The 16,641-nt window shown below is 56.2% G+C and overlaps 1 protein-coding gene and 1 long non-coding RNA gene across 33 annotated transcripts in view; one reads left to right on the top strand and one right to left on the bottom strand.

The window, feature by feature from the left end:
* Positions 1 to 2,162: 2,162 nt before the first annotated feature.
* The window catches only part of LOC135173878 (protein disulfide-isomerase TMX3-like), a 42,954-nt gene continuing 28,475 nt past the window's right edge, over positions 2,163 to 16,641 (bottom strand). The window contains exons 2-13 of one of the 32 annotated variants that reach the window (XR_010301480.1): positions 14,879 to 15,021; positions 14,287 to 14,390; positions 13,685 to 13,830; positions 13,382 to 13,560; positions 8,855 to 9,097; positions 7,557 to 7,669; positions 6,574 to 6,664; positions 6,322 to 6,476; positions 5,679 to 5,747; positions 3,611 to 3,723; positions 3,160 to 3,197; positions 2,163 to 2,403 (exon numbers count right to left, since the gene is read on the bottom strand). Coding sequence is in view for 8 of the 32 variants with exons in the window: in XM_064141085.1 (XP_063997155.1) it covers positions 8,900 to 9,097; positions 13,382 to 13,560; positions 13,685 to 13,830; positions 14,287 to 14,390; positions 14,879 to 15,021 (770 nt within the window). In the remaining 24 variants the exon portion in view is untranslated. The other 31 variants (XR_010301469.1, XR_010301470.1, XR_010301471.1 and 28 more) reach the window with 31 other exon arrangements.
* LOC135173883 (uncharacterized) lies at positions 9,140 to 13,909 on the top strand. The gene is made up of 2 exons (XR_010301494.1): positions 9,140 to 9,230; positions 13,365 to 13,909. It is a non-coding gene; the product is annotated as an uncharacterized LOC135173883 (long non-coding RNA).

Below are 16,641 nucleotides of genomic sequence, written 5' to 3'. Positions count from 1 at the left end.
AGCTGCTGACCCTCCCGATCCTAACCAGTTTCCCCCCCCAATAAAGCACCAAACTCCGCCAGGTGGACCCTGCCTTCATTTATGCAAATGAGGGGGCGGGGCACAGGGGTGACCATGCCCACAGCCCCCACAGGATCCACCAATCAGCTGCTGACCCTCCCGGTAACCCCTCCCCAACCCCAAACACATCTCCAAGGTACTCAAAGGCAGAGCCTGCTATTGAAATGTATGCAAATGAGGGAGGCAGAACAAGCGGCAAACCACGCCCATCACAATCCACCAATCAGCAGCCACCTCCTGAACTCCTCCTCCAAAGGAAGCTTCAAATCTGTCACCCCGAGCCGGCCCGAGCGCCGGCCCGCCCCCCCTGCCTGCCGCCTTTAACTCCTCACTCCAATACTTACAAATCCAAACCAGTTCTCAGCTCTCCCTCCCACCTCTCACCTTCCCCTCCTCTCCTCCCCTCCCCTCAGCTTTCAGCCACTTCAATCGTGCACGGCCTTTAGAGACGAGGCAGGAAAACGGGGGACCGCCGCGGCTGCGGAAATGCAGTGTGGACAAGCAAACACACGGTGGCAGCACTCAGCACCGGCGTCACACCGCAGCCGCTACACAACTGCAGTACCCACGAGCAAACACCGGAGGGCAGCACACACAACCGAGAGCGCCTCTGCGCCCGGCCGGGGGCAGCGCCTTCAGCCCAGCGCCGCTCTGCCTATTGCCTTTGCCAACAGCACACCGCACGCAAGGCACAGCCCACGCTCTGCCACTCCTACACACTCAGTTTATAGGCACAGCTCTCAACTCCAGCTGGGGCTACTCAGCACTTCCTTCATCTACTCTGGAGGGATTTACAGACAGCAGAGGAGACACAGGGGGAGCTGCTGACACCAGAATTAAGGCCGTTCTGCAGGAGCTAGAGGAAAAACACAGCTCTTCTGCCAGATGAGGGCCACAAAGATGAGCAGAGGACTGCAGCACCTCTCCTGGGAAGCAGGACTGAAAGAACTGGGGCTGTGGAGGCTGCAGAAGAGAAGGCAGAGCTTCGAGCTACGCTGCAGTATCTGAAAGGGACCTGCAGCAAAGCTGGAGGACTGTCTAAAAGGGCCTGTGCTGATACTCTGTGCATTTAAAAGGATTGCAGTGAAGCTGCTCCAAGAAAAACTTTAGAGACTGAAGAAATCAAAAACCAAACTGCCAGATTCCCTCACACAACTTCCTACATGACCTCAGCAAACCCCTTTCACTTCACATCGCTTCTGACACCCACTCTGGGAGCTGGACACTCCTTCTCTCCCTGAAGCCGGGAGAAAGATCTGGTGAACGTGGCAGCACGTGGCAGAGGTTCCAGACTTAAGCAGACACCTGATTGCTATCACAGCTCAGAAACGACTGAGACACATGCCCTCCTCCCAAACCTAGCAGTTAGGAAGTGCTACAGCTGCACCAGATCACACTGGGATCTGCTTCTTGCACAGGATGCAGCAGATTCTGGTCCATAGCTCAGAGAGGATTGCTTAGCTACTGCTGTTTATAAACACGAACCAAAAACAACCACAACAACAAAGGCTCAGAGCTGGAAACAGTTCTCAGCAGTGCAGCAAAATCCCTTTCTTTTATTCCATAGAGAGGTGCTGCAGTGACCTCAGGGGTTTTTAAGTCAAAAGCTGCTTGCTGGAATCACAGAATCAGTCAGGGTCAGAAGGGACCACAAGGACCTCGTTCCAGAGACACTTCACACTAGCCCGAGCCAAAACTAGAACGGTAGGAAAAAAGGCAAATCACAAAACATAGGACTGCCTTAACTGTCCTACATTGTAACTAGCAGCACCAAGTCCCAATCAATTCAGAGCCTTGGCACTGTTTCTCCTTGAAGATTTTAACCCTGGACACAAAGGAGTCCTGCTCTCAGCCATGGGATTACAATAAAAGTGACTCAAATGACTCAAAAGGGTAACACAAATGCCTTTTCCTGACCAATCTCTCTACATGTTCCTATGATGCTCCACTAACTCCCTCCTTCAGAGTGGCTAACAGTCTCCAACAGACACTGCACCAGCAGCTACCTTGAAGATCTGTAACCAGCTGAGGGAAGGGCTGTAAAACAAATTCACCTCCTTCAGAAAGCTTCTCATCAGTTACACAGAGCAGTCAGAGCCTGCTTCCATTCACATCTTTCTTTATCAGGTTCCACTGTGGAGTCAGAACACTTAAAGTTCACTTAGTCACAGGTTAAGTCGACTCTGCTGTTGGTATCCAACCCCATGCTGCTGGCTGAAGCAAAGTATTCCAGGGCTTGAAGTTGAGACTGCAACACGAGAGACCTCCTGTGCCAAGTGCTGCTTTGGGTTTCTGGGGTTGGGGTCAGGAGGGGATGGGTGGCAGGTGGCTGACTCCTGCTTTCTGCAAACAGAAACAGGCTAAGGTAATTGTGCACTGCAGGATCTCATTTTGTATTTACCTCTTGATCTCAACCCAGAGGGTTTTTCCTTGGCTGTGTTACTTTTGCCTCACTTCTGTGTTGGAGGGAAACAGGAGGCTAACCCATTACAGCACTGCAAGTTGTTCAGGCACTGGGAAAACAATTCAACAGGCCCCTGTGTTCCAGGAGGTTTATCAAGTAGCCTGCCAACATTTTCAGGTGCTAAAGAACTAATGAACATTCCATTTAGGAAACAGCTCCCTCAGCTCATAGCAAGCAAACATTCCCCACTGTCACTAATCCTAGGAGCTGATAAAAGACTTCATTGAATGGTTTAGGTTGGAAGGGACCTCAAGGATCATCCAGTCCCAACCCTCTGCTCTAGGCAGGGATACCTCCCACTGCAACAGGCTGCTCAGGGCCTCATCCAACCTCAATTCATATTCATTTACACCAAAGCTGAGAAAATAGAAAGGTCTGGGGCAGTTGTTTGGCTTTGGCATCAAACCAATGCACAACAGGTAGAATGGGACTTCTTGGGGAAACTAAACTGTCTTTAGCTATGAGGCTGAGAAAGACTTTTCCTATCTCTTCAGCCTTCATTTCACCTGACTCTGTGTTCAGCTGGGCTGTGTTAGGAGCAGTTCACCACATGCAGCAAGGCCAAGGGGCACTACCTTGATCTCGCTGGCAATGACCAATTCAAAACTCTCCAAACAGTGTCACAGAGTTGTTACCTGCAAAGCTCTTTCAGTCGCACTTGCTCTTTGTTTATCTATTAAAGACAACCAAGAGAACATCCATGGGTTGGGGTTTTCCCCCCCCCATCAATTTCTGAGGGGCCTGGAGTTACAGGCAAGCCCAAACCACCCTAACGCAAACCAAAAGGTCCTCTCTCGTGATGACAATGACCAACAAATGACTCCCTTCAATAAATAAGCGACTTGGGAAATTCCAGAGAGTACTTTTGCTAAACAAGTTAGTCTCTTTTCTTTTCCATCAGGTCTTTCTGTTGAAGCTCAGCACCTGAAAGCTCTGTACCTCTTCCCTGCCCTCCTGCCGCTGCCCTCCACCTTTCCCCGGGCAGCCCCTGCCGTCCTGCCCCCACTCTCTGCCTTCCCCCGGGCAGTCTCTGCTGCTTTCCTCCTCCTCCTCTCCACTCTACGTTACCAGCTTCTGCTCCATTACCAGTTCCATTACCAGCTGCTGCTGCTGGTCCGTTACCAGCTCCAGTTGGTGCTCCTGCTCCATCTTTGCCTCCATCGCAGAACCCAGAGCAAAACCCTCGAGGATCCAACCTCCTAGAGAAACCTCAGCCTCAGTAGCAACACAGACTTAGCACCCGTGAGCTAAGGTGGATGTTGCAGTGGGTCAGTAGCCCAGCCCTAAGGTGGCCCTAGCTAGCCAGGGGGCCAGCCAGGCCCCCCGGCCTTTGAAACCCTCCACCACGCACCCGGTGCTCACCCGTGCGCACTCACCTGGGATGCCAGGCGGAGGATCCCTTGGCCCGCAATGGGCCCAGCTTGGGGCTGGGCTCCTCCTGCTCTGCTTATAAAGGGCACTGAGCAGGGAGGGCAAAGTGGCCACAGCTGGGGTGGGAGGAGACTTCAATTGACCTCCCCTTTTTAAGCTGCCCCAGGAGAGGCAGAAGCCTTTGGCTGATCCCCTTTGCGGGGGTAGGTTGGCTGTGTCCTTTGTGGGGTGGTGTTTTGGCTGTGTGCTTTGTGGGGTGCTTTTGCTTTTCTCTAAGCCACTCCTCCCCTTTGCTCTGCTTGGGATTTCTGTTCCTCCTTGGTATGCTGTGCTTAAAGCTGTGCTTGAAGTTGTGCTGTTTCCTTCATGAGAGAGGTTTGCTTTTGTGCTTCCTGCCTTGCTCCTCTCTTGTTTTCATCTGTTGGGGGCCAGACTCTGCCTTCCTCTTGTTGCAGCCTGGCAGCAAGAGTCAGAGTCCCTACAGCATCTCGTTGCCTCCTTTGCCCTTTGCTTGCTGCGACAGCACAGCTCTGGCCTCTGGTGTGGCTCTCGTTATTGTGGGGTAGAGAGGAGGTGGGGAGGGAGAGAAAAATGGGGGGGGGGTGAGGAGAGGAGGGGTGGGAAAAGAGAGGAGGTGGGGGGGTGAAGAGGGGAGGGGTGGGAAAAGAGAGGAGGCGGGGGGGTGAAGAGAGGAGGGGTGGGAAAAGAGGGGAGGGGGTGAAGAGGGGAGGGGTGGGAAAAGAGAGGAGGAGGGGGTGAAGAGGGGAGGGGTGGGAAAAGAGAGGAGGAGGGGGGTGAAGAGAGGGAGGGGTGGGAAAGAGAGGGGAGGGGGGTGAAGAGGGAGGGGTGGGAAAGAGAGGAGGAGGGGGTGAAGAGGGGAGGGGTGGGAGAAGAAGAGAGAGGGTGGGGGGGTGTGAAGAGGGAGAGGGTGGGAAGAGAGAGGAGGGGGGGGGGTGGTGTGAGAGAGGGGAGGGGTGGGAGAAGAGAGGGAGGGGGTGGGGGAGCGAGGGGAAGGGGTTGGGGAGAAAGGAGGGGAGGGGGTGCAGAGGGGAGGGGTGGGAAAAGAGAGGAGGTGGGGGGGTGAAGAGGGGAAGGGTGGGAAAAGAGAGGAGGGGAGGGGTGGGAGAAGAGAGGAGGGGTGGGAGAGGAGGGGTGGGGGTGAAGAGAGGAGGGGTGGGAAAAGGGAGGAGGTGGGGGGGCAAGAGAGGAGGGGTCTGGAAAGAAGAGAGAGAGGCCTGGGGATGTTTAGTCTGGGGAAGAGAAGGGATCTCCTTCACGTCTATACATTGCCGAGGGGCAGGGGTCAGCACCGAGGTGCCAGCTGCTGCTTGGTGGTGCTCAGCAATAGGACAAGTAACAACAGACAGAAGCTGCTCCGCCTCACCAGGAGCAGAGATTTCTTGGCTGGGAGGCTGACAGAGGACTGGGACAGACTGAAACCAAAACATTGCTCAGAACACAAAAGAACCTCTGAAGCGATGGCAAAAAGCTCAAGGAAAAGAGGTTGGATTTTCATGATTCTGTCCCTTAAAATATGTCAGACTAACAGCAGAGTGAAAAATGTGACATTCCTGCAGGTGGAACAGTTAGAACTGTGGCAGACATGATTGGCTGTTTTAATCCAGAAGTTCATTTGGTTTAAGCCTAGTTCTAAATAGTGACAATAGATACACTAGGCACAGCATAGCAACAAGCTTACATCAAAGCATTTCTAAAGCCTCTGCAACTAAGTCCTTCTTGACTGACAAGAGCATCACCTCACTGAATAAGCAATGAACTCTACCATTACAGCAGCCTTGGCCTCATAGATGACTCTCTTGCTTCGTTGCAGAAGTCCATCACCAGCCTGTGCCTGCAATGTCAAATGGAACCATGTCAAAACTGCTGACACTTTGCAGTTATGATCCCAACAGTTCATTCTTCAGACCTCCCAACCCTTAAGTCCCTTAAGAAGGCAGTGAAAAGCAATTGCTCTTGCATTTCATGCTGCCCAGACGCTCCCAGCTCCTCCAGTAAGGCTAAGCATTCCAACAGGCTCATGCCAAACTCTCCCACAGTTGTTTGAGACCATCACAGCAAACTAACAGCAAGTTGCTGCTCTGCTCTCAGACCACAGAGGCTGCCTAGGGAGTCGCCGTCCCTGCAGCTGCTCAAGAAAAGCCTGGATGAGGCACTTAGTGCCATGGCCTAGCTGACTGGAGAGGGCTGGGGCTAGGTTGGGCTGGATGAGCTTGGAGGTCTCTTCCAACCTGGCTGATTCCATGATTCTAAGTGTACAAATACCCCAGCTGTGTGCTTTGAACCTTGTCAATAAGCTTTCTGCAGAGACTGAATGATAAGAAACAGGTTGGTTGTAGTTATTAACAACCTTTGCCTGGATACCAACATTAATATTGGTTATTAATTGTGCATCACTCATAACGCACCCATTCCATGGCTCTTGGAGTTCCCACAGTGAGAACAGCAAAGGATGGCACACCCCAAGCACTCCTCACCACGTATTCACTGCCAGCACCCAGCACGGGAAGACAGCCAGGACAGGAAGATAAATCACACGGCGTAACAATCGGAGCCACCGCAGCTAAGGGGGGAAAAACCAAACACCAACCAATATATCTCAAGCCACAACAAAGACTTACTTCAGCAGCACCATCCAAGATATCCTTCATGAACTTAACCATGTCCTCTGTCTTCTCCAGGTGTCTGTCTGGCAGCAAACACTGCTGGTTGGAGGCATTCAAGGCGACGGTAGTACGGATGGTCAGCTCGCTGGCAATGGAAAGCAGATGGGTTACAGGTTTGAAGAGCCACAGTGTAAAACACTGCAAAGCAAAGAATTCCTACAGCATGTCAGAGGGCGCTCAGTGAGCTTCTCCCTGTGTGTGTTCCCTTAAAGGCAAGAGGGGAAGGGGGAAGAGAATGGTACAAAAAAGCTTCTCAGCAGTACTTTGTCCCCTCACATCCGTGCAGGCAACGCGATGGAAGCTTACTGCATTTCACACCCCCACAGGTAGCTCATGACTTCCCCAGCAGCAAGAGATCACAGACAGGAACCTTGCACATGAAACGTACTACTAAGGTAACACAGGAAGTCTTTCAGCATGCAAAGGCAAAAGCACAACCCAAAACATTCCACATGGCCACAGTCCAGCTGAAGAACGAAAAACTGCTGGAACCAGTTCAGAGCAGGACCACGAGGATGAGCCAAGGGCTGGAGCACTTCTAAGAGGATAGGCTGAGGGAGCTGGGGCTGCTCAGCCTGAAGGGGACAAGACTCCAGGGAGACTTTAAAGCTACCTCCCAGTACCTGAAGGGAACCTGCAGCAGGAAGGCTGCAGAGGGACTTTTTCCATAAGGGTGTCTAAAGACAGGGCAAGGGGAATGGTTTGAAGCTGAGGGAGAGCAGGGCTGCTCAGAGTGGATCTGAGGAAGAAGTTCTTCAGCATGAGAGTACTTTGGCTTGCAGAGACAGAAACACTGTAATGCCTGTTCATGAATTTACAGCCAAGGTCACAAGCGTGCTTCTGTCAGCAATTACTGCTTCTATGCCCACCAATCACACAGTAGTGTGTCCTTTGTGAACAAACAGCATCTGAGGCCAGCTGCACCAAGTATTCAGCGACAAAACAAAGCAAATCAACAAAACAAATCTCCTACTTACCCAGCCCAAAAAGCAAACACTTCTCTGCCAGAGAAACAGGCAGAAACATCTCAGCAGACAGACAGAAGAGCTTGCACAGGAGAAGCAGGTGAAGAAGGTCTCCTTTTTGGCACCTATAAAGCACCAGATCAGTCACATCACTTTAACTTCAAATGAGAGACAGCTGCTTTTAGATTCACTGCACTCAGGTGTTCATCTAGAGACAGCCCACAGAAATCCAGAACTTGTGCTCCCTGAGTCCCCGGGAAGCTCCTAGAATCTTCCAGAGCACAAGCACAGGATGTTGTGCATGCTTTGATCACCCAGAGAAAACTTACAGAGCTGACATCTTCAACTCTGGTTTTTCCCTTCCTTCACTCCAAAGGCCAGAGAAGAAGTAGTCAACTGCAAATGCCAAGCAACTTCACTCCCGAATGATGCATTTGAAGACAATGACCATTAAGGGCAAATGTCAAGCATCTTGTTAACCTACTCCCATGTGCCTTGTCTGTACTGAGTGCAGCCAGCATCCTTCATGCACTTCATGCTGCTTCTCTGAGGGAGCTCAGTTGTATGCCTCTCTTAAAGAAAGCATCAAGAATGAAATGGGACTCTCCTGAAATCAGAAGCACAGGCAATGCATAACCATTCTTTACAGCCCCAGTTACAAACTGGGCAGGCTGCAGAGGTGCGCCCAGGCCAACCTCATGGCATTCATCAAGGCCAAGTGCAAGGTCCTGCACCTGGGTGGGCACAATCCCAAGCACAACTCCAGGCTGGATGGGGAACGGCTGAGAGCAGCCCTGAGGAACAGGCCCTGGGGGTCTGGGCTGATGCAAAGCTCAAGAGGAGCCTGCAGTGTGAGTGCAGCCCAGACAGCAACCCTGTGCTGGGCTCCAGCAAGAGCAGTGTGGGCAGCAGGGCAAGGGAGGGGATTCTGCCCCTTGCCTCTGCTCTCCTCACACCCCATCTGCAGTCCTGGGGGCAGTTCTGGAGCCCCCAGCACAAGAAGGACATGGAAGTGTTGGAGCCAGTGCAGAGGAGGCTACCAAGATGCTGAGAGGGCTGCAGCAGCTCTGCTCTGAGCACAGAGTCTGATCAGTGAGCTCACTGCTGGCTGCAGCTACCTGGAGGGAGGCAAAGTCCTACAGCTGTGCTGCTCAGGGACATGCTTTAGGGGTGACCTGGCAGTGCTGCCTTAAGGGCTGCCCTGGATGATTTGGAAGCTCTTCTCCAACAGCAACCACTCCATGCTTCTACTCCTCAGAACCGGTGCACCTGACTGCCAGAAGGAGCACAAACTCCACACAAAGCCTTACCTGACCCAGCCTCTTTGGCCACCTGCGTCTCGTGGGGGATGTTCCTCAGCATCTGCTCCTCCCGCATGAGCTGGTGCTGGGCTGAACCCTCCTGCTGCCTGGGGAACGGCCATGCTGCTCCTGCTGCTCCTTCAGCTCATGCCATGCTTGCTGGAGAGAGCTGCAGAACCCAACGGCAGCACAGATTGACACGGAGGGGCTCTGGCAGCAGCAGCTTGAGTGCAGGCAAATCCATCCCTGCAGCTGAGCACAGTCATTGCTTTGGCCCAGAGCCGCTCGCAGTGGCGCCTGGAGGAGCTCGGAGGCCTAGAGCGGCTTTGACCAGCGAGAGGAGAGCCCAGAGCGTCGCCTGCCAGCCGGAAGTGACGGCACGGAGGCAAGATGGCGGCGCGGAGCGAGCTGCTGCGGCTGTACCCAGCCCCGGGGGGGTCTTAGGCGGAGTTGGGGGGTCCCGGGAGGGGTCCGAGAGGGCTCGGGGGGGGGCGGGGGAAGGGGCTGGGGGGTTTTGGAGAGTCCCAGAGGGGCTTCGGGGGGGGCCCCAGGGGGGTTTGAGGAGTCCCGGGGGGGGGATGAGGTGGCTGGGGGGGGGGCGAGCAGTGGGGGGAGGGTCTGGGGATGAGTCAGTGGTTGCCAGGGGCGCTTGGGGGGGTCGCAGGGGGATTTGGGGGGGGGCGAAGTGGCTGAAGGGGGTAGGGGGAGGGTCTGGGGGTGTTGTAGGCGGCCCCGGGGTTGGGGGGGTTTGGGGGCGCCTTGGGAAGGGTCCGAGGTGGCTGGGGGGAGGGGGCAGTGGAGCAGAGGGAGGGTCTGGGGGTGTCATGGGGGTCCCCGGGTGAGGTTTTGACGGGGGTCAGAGGTGGCTGGGGGGTAGGGAAGGGTCTGTGGGTGCCGTAGAGAGTCCCAGGGGTGCCTGGGGGGGACTGGGAGCAGTGGGAGGGGACTGGGGGGACGCTGGGGGGTGCTGGGGTCCCTCCCCCGAGGCTCCTTGACCTGCCCTGCCAGGGAGGTGCTGCTGCCGCTGCCTGCTGGCCTGGCACAGGTGGCACTGAGGGCGCTGGGCCCAGGCCTGCAGCCCCCAGCCCGGCCCTGGGGGAGGCCTCAGCAGCGCCCCCAGGCCAGGCTGCAGTGCTGCGGGGACAAGCTGAGGGCCTGAGTGGGCACTGGGGGGCGCTGGGCGGGGACGGGGAGGGGCTGGGGGATTAGTGGGGGCATACAAGGAGGTGAGTGGGGGTCTCTGGGAGGCCAGTGGGCGGGTCTGCGGGTCCCTGGGTGGTCCCTAGGAGGGTCTGAGGGTCCCTGGGAGGGTCTGGGGGTCCCCGAGAGGTCATCAGAGGTCCCTGGGAGGTTATTGGAGGTCCCTGGGAGGGTCTGGGGGTCCCTGGGAGGGTCTGGGGGTCCCTGAGCCCTCCCCCCGCAGGCTCTGGGTCTCCCGGGGGGCTGGAGGCCTGCGGGGGGAGGTCTCCTCCTTCCTGGAGCTGCTGGGGCTGTGCTGGAGACCATCGAGCGCTTCGGAGGGGCGGGGCAGGGGCAGGCCCCGCCCACGCCAGAGGATGCACCAATCAGCTGCTGACCCTCCCCGTCCTAACCAGTTCCCCCCCCCCCAATAAAGCACCAAACTCCGCCAGGTGGACCCTGCCTTCATTTATGCAAATGAGGGGGCGGGGCACAGGGGTGACCATGCCCACAGCCCCCACAGGATCCACCAATCAGCTGCTGACCCTCCCGGTAACCCCTCCCCAACCCCCAACACATCTCCAAGGTACTCAAAGGCAGAGCCTGATATTGAAATGTATGCAAATGAGGGAGGCAGAACAAGTGGCAAACCACGCCCATCACAATCCACCAATCAGCAGCCACCTCCTGAACTCCTCCTCCAAAGGAAGCTCCAAATCTGTCACCATATAATTAGTTACTGTGGGGCGGGGGCGGGGCCGAGGGGGCGGGTCCAGGCGCAGCATGGGGAGGGCGTGGCTACGGAAAGGGGGTGTGGTTATGCAAATAAAGAGGCAGCAACCAGAGCCAGGCAAGAAAGGCCAGGGAGGGGGCGTGGCTCCGCCAGCCCACTCCTCCCGCAGCAGCAGACCCCTGCAGAGCCCTGCAGTGCCCTAGAGACATCTCCAGACTCCTGCAGACAACTTCAGACCTTTCCAAGGGCTCTGCAGACCCTTACAGACCCCTGCAAACTCTTCACACCCCTAAGACCTCTACACACAGCCACAGCCTCCTCTGCAGAGCCCTGCAGCCCCCTCCACACCTTCAATGGATTCCTGCAGACACTTAACAGATGCCTGACAGAGCTCCACAGACCCCTGCAGACCTTTACAAGATGCCTGCAGACACCTGCGGGCCCAGAACAGAAACCTCCACACACCTGCTGAATGCTACAGACACTTGCACACCCCTCCAGCCTCCTAGAGACCTCTAGGGACCCCTCCCGACCTTTCCATAGAGCCCTGCAGACCCCTGCATGTCTTTAAGAGGCCCCTAGAGACCCCCACAGACCTCTACAGACTGCCAGAGAACCCTGCAGACCCCTACAGACACCTCGAGACCTTTGCAAGGCACCTCAAGACCTTCACAGCCTTTTGAGACACCTACAGCACCACAGACACCTCTACAGACCCCTAACCACCTCCACAGACACCCAGAGAGCCCTCCAGGCCCCTAAGGGTACCTACAGATGCCTCCAGACCCCCGCACACCTCTGCACACTCAGAAAAGCCTCCAGGCCTTTTAGAAGACCCCTGCAGACACCTACAGACCTGGGCAGACTCCTACAGCTGCTTGCACAGCCCTGCAGACACCGACAGGCTCCTCCTGGCCTGCAAGCTCACACCATGTGCTCGCACTCAGCTTCTCCCCAGCACCCCCAGGGCTGCTCTTTATCGCCTCCGCCCCCAGCCCGCAGGCACAGGCAGGCTTCCTCCCGCCCACACGCAGCACCCTGCCCTTGCTCTCCTGGAACCTCACAAGCTTCGCCTGGGCCCAGCTCCCCTGCCTGCCCAGGTGTTTCCTGGATGCCATCCTGCCCCTCGGCTTGCTCTCCAGCACCACTCAGCTTGGGGCCATCTGCAAACACGCTGCCAGTGCACCTCTATCTCATTTGGGACAGTCACACTTTAGAGACACTGGACAAAAGTGTCCTGGAGCCAAAGAACTCCTTCACTGAATGCAGACACCTACAGACCCCTCCACACCTTTAACAGACCACTGCAGCCCACTGCAGAGCTCTCCAGACCTCCACAGATCCATTAAAAGGCACCTCCAGACCCAGGCAGACCTCTACAGAGAACTAACAGAGCCCTGCAAATCCCTACAGGCATCTACGGACCCCTGCAGCTGCCTGCAAACACATACAGACCCCTACAGAGCTCCCCACACCCATCCAGACCTCTCCAGATATTTAACAGACCCCTGCACACATCTACAGACCCCTCCAGAGCCTTCACTGATGCCTGCAGGCACCTACAGACCCACACAGAAACCTCCAAACACCTACTCAACTCTACAGACCTCTGCAGACTCTCTCAGACCCTGACAAACAGCTACAGACCCCTTCACACCTCTGCAGACACCCACACTCACCTACACACCACCACAGACATGGACAAAGCTCAACAGGCACCTGCAGACCCCTCCACACCTTTAAAAGCTGCCCAGAGACTCCTACAGAACCCTGCCAAAATCTACAGACCCTGACAGAGCTCTGCAGACCCCTCCAGACATTTGAAAGGTGCCTGCAGACCTCCACACACCCCTAGAGACAGCTGCAGGCACCCACATTCCTCTACAAAGCTCTAGAGACCTCTACAGACAGCTACAGACCCCTCCAGACATTTAAGAGGTGCCTGCAGACCCCTGCAGCACCCTAGAGACATCTACAGACAACTTCAGACCTTTCAAAGGTGTCTGCAGACCCTTAGAGATCCCTGCAAATTCTTCACACCCCTCCACTAACCCTTGTTGCAGAATGGCTAAAGGAAAATGGACATGACTTAGAAGTGGGCAAGCAGGATGAGTATATGGAACTAAATTAAGGCTGTGCTAGGCCACACAGAAACAAAGACATATTGAATAAACAAAGGCAGCATTTAATATAACTAGCCAGGGAGGCACTGTCCTTGATGAGTCAGCAGACAACTCAAGCAGAGCAAATGGGGTATTTAGGGATTCAGCCATTTAGCTTCTTACATGTATGCATAAATTATCTGTAACACATATAAGCGTGTGGCTACTAAATAAAGTTGTCACTCGCTTTTGATCCACACTGGATTGTGCAGTGTCCTTGCACAGTGAGTTCAGCCCTTCTCCGCGAGATCTGCCTCCCTGCAAACCCTAACCTGTCAGCACCTCCCAGCAGCAGGGAACAGAGAGAAGCACTCCACAGCCGTTTGCACGAGAGGCTTTCTGCTCATCCAGCTGCTCTGTCAGCATCTGCACTGGACAGAATCTTCAGCTACTAGGTCAGAGCTCTGACTGAGCAATCTCCTTTTCAACCCTTCCCTCCTGGCAGACACAGACAAACCCTACCTGGAGCCCACAGGAGCCGAGCCAAAGGAGATCACCCTGCCAGGCTGCAGGGCCAGGCTGCAGCGGCACCAGCGTCCGTGCTGACGGATTCACCGCAGCAGCTGGGGCCCTCGTGCCCATCCTGCTGCTGCTGCACATCTGGCTGGCTTGGCCAGTGGAGTGGAAAGCAAAGTGCAAACCTGCCAAGAGTGAAACAACCAAGGACAAAGCTCAGTTACTCACACTGTGAAGGTGTGGGCACGCTCCTATGCCCCCAGTAAAAACACTGCCAAAGCATTTCATTTTCCACTGCCATGCACTGACCTTGCAGAGCTCTGAGCTGATCCCACTCCAACACTCCACCTCCAGTGCACACAGTCAGCTCTGACTGCAGGGTGCTGCCATGTGGGCCATGCACACACAGGAGGGACGCCTGGCCCCCAGCACTGCCCAGCAGACATGCTCCTGAGCTGCCAGGGACACGTACCAGTGACAGCCAGACAGAAATAAAGCACGTCAGAGCACCCCACCAGAAGATGGGAAAGACAACCCCTGACACTTGGTTGCCTTTTTCACACACACAACAAACGAGCTGCTCCGAGAGCCCTGACAAAGGCTTTGCTCTTTGGCAGTGGCTGCTCAAGCCCTGCAGATCAGGCTGGAAGTGACACGACTGTAACTTTTTTGGTAAAGCTTCATTTATGACAGAAAAGGGATCAGTGAGATCAGAGACGGCCCAGATGCTTTGGCACCTGGGAAAAAACCAACCAAACCCAAACCAACCAACCCAACACAAACCCACCCTCAAATTAGTCCTCAGTGCTGCAGTCCCCAGAGGAGCGGTGGATCTGAAACGTTTGGCCCCACTGGAGCACGGAGAGGAGCAGGTGCTGGTGACAGCTGCACTCTCACAGCCATGCCCTCACCTCTGAGCCGAGGCTGTGCTTAGCTCCGATGGGCAGCTGCTGAAATGCAGGCACTGCTGCGGGGCCTGTGCCTCTCCGTGGCAGGGTTTCAGACCTGCTCGGGCCTGTGGGAAGAGTGAGATTTGTCTCAGGGCCACTGCTTTGCATTTCCTCCCCTCTCTCGGCATGGCTCAGTTACTCCACTGGCATGACAAGTGCCAGGACAGCTGCCACATGGACGAAGCAGACAGGAGGAGGCTCCACGCTGCTCTCCCTGTGTCTGGGAGGCAGACACCATTTGATCCTCCTGCAGCAGCTCCAGCACGCTGCGGAGCTCTGAAAGCTGCTCTCTAGCACTGTGACGAGCAGAGACAGCTGAGCTCTCCCTGTGCAGGCAGACAGACCCCCAGCTCCCTTCACACCTCCCACAGATGCGCTCTACCAACCAACACCTTCCCAGGGGCTGCAGAACGCAGCTGGATGGAAGATGCAGCACAAACCTTCCAGAGCTGCTTCCTCTACTTTAACTGCACCAACGCTGCAGGAAGACTCCAGATACTCACAGCAGCTGCTCTGAAAGGTGTCTCAGATCCATCTCACCTGCTCAGCTCACCTCCCGAATCCTTGCAGGCACCCAGGGCTGCTCCCAACCCTTCCACACGCTGAGTCTTGGGCTCCCCGGGCCGCGGCTGCCTGCAGCCACCACAGGCCATTGGAGCAGCACTGCAGTCCAGGGACCTGTCCTCTGAGCGTGTGCTGCAAGGAGAAGCAGCAGCTCTGCAGTGCTTCGGCTGGACAGCAGCACACACTGACTGCACCCCAGAGCAAACCACACCTAAAGCACACACACACAAGCAGCCTTGCACAGCAAGCACAGCCTCCACCTTTGCATCTCGCCAGACCCACTCTAGGTGCCCACGGACCCCTTTGCGAGGGTCCCTGACCCCTCTACATGGCCACAGGCCTCCTTTAGATACCCGCAGACCCCCTCCAGCTCACCCCTGACGCCTTTAGATGCCCCCAAAGGCCCTTTCGATACCCCCAGACCCCTGGAGCCGTGGCTGGGGGGGCCGAGCCAAAGGGGACACCGAAACCCAGAGTGAGACCCCCCAGAGCCTGCCAGAGCGCAGAGGCTGAGCGCTTCCCGCCCAAACGCCGCTGGCCAATCAGAGCACGGCCTGGCTTTCCCGCTCTTTCCCCTCACGGCGCCGGGAGGGAGGGGGGAGGGAGACAAAACGGCCGCAGGGGGCTCCGTGGCGGCTCCCAGCGCTCCCAGCTCAGCTCCCAGCGCCTCCAGGTATGGATCCCAGTACCTCCCAGTGCTCCAGGACAACGCACAGTGCTCACAGGATGGCTCCCATGCTCTCCTCTGCTCCCAGGCCCACACAGATACCGCCCGGACCGGCCCAGTCCCTCCCAGTCGATCCCAGCCCCGTCCCTATCCCTCCCAGTCCCGCCCAGATCCGATCCCCGTCCCTTCTGTTCCTCCCCATCCCTTCCAGTCCCTCCCAGTCGCTCCCAGATCCGATCCCTGTCCCTTTCGTTCCTCCCCATCCCTTCCAGTCCCTCCCAGTCTCTCCTAGATCCAATCCCAGTCCCTTCTGTTCCTCCCCGTCCCTTCCAGCCCCTCTCAGTCTCTCCTAGATCCAATCCCAGTCCCTTCTGTTCCTCCCCGTCCCTTCCAGCCCCTCTCAGTCTCTCCCAGATCCGATCCCAGTCCCTTCTGTTCCTCCCCGTCCCTTCCAGCCCCTCTCAGTCTCTCCCAGATCCGATCCCAGTCCCTTCTGTTCCTCCCCGTCCCTTCCAGCCCCTCTCAGTCTCTCCCAGATCCGATCCCAGTACCTCCCAGATCCACTCACAGTCAATTCCAGTCTCTTGCGGATCCCCTCCCAGTCCCCGACCGTCTGCACCCCACACCCTGTCCCTGCCAATCGCACCCAGTTCCATCCCAGTCCTTCCCAGTTCAGTCCCAGTTCCTCCCAGTCCCTCTTAGTTCCCCTCCCTGTGAGTGACTGGCAGGGAAATGGGATGGAATCCAGAAGGACTGGGAACGACTGGGAGGTGACTGGGGGGAGCAGGGAGATAGTGGGATGGAAATGGGAGGGGACTGGGGGGAGCTGGGAGGTAGTGGGATGGAAATGGGAAGGGACTGGTAGAGACTGGGAGGCAGTGGGATGGAAATGGGAAGGGACTGGGAGAGACTGGGAGGCAGTGGGATGGAAATGGGAGGGGACTGGGGGAGCTGGGAGGCAGTGGGATGGAAATGGGAGGGGACTGGTAGAGACTGGGAGGCAGTGGGATGGAAATGGGAGGGGACTGGTAGAGACTGGGAGGTAGCGGGATGGAAATGGGAGGGGACTGGTAGAGACTGGGAGG

This window comes from Pogoniulus pusillus, unplaced genomic scaffold (assembly GCF_015220805.1).
Source record: "Pogoniulus pusillus isolate bPogPus1 unplaced genomic scaffold, bPogPus1.pri scaffold_108_arrow_ctg1, whole genome shotgun sequence".
In the NCBI taxonomy this organism is placed as follows: Eukaryota; Metazoa; Chordata; class Aves; order Piciformes; family Lybiidae; genus Pogoniulus; species Pogoniulus pusillus.
The sequence above is the reverse complement of the archived record's forward strand: the minus strand, read 5'-3'. Positions and strand labels throughout refer to the sequence as shown.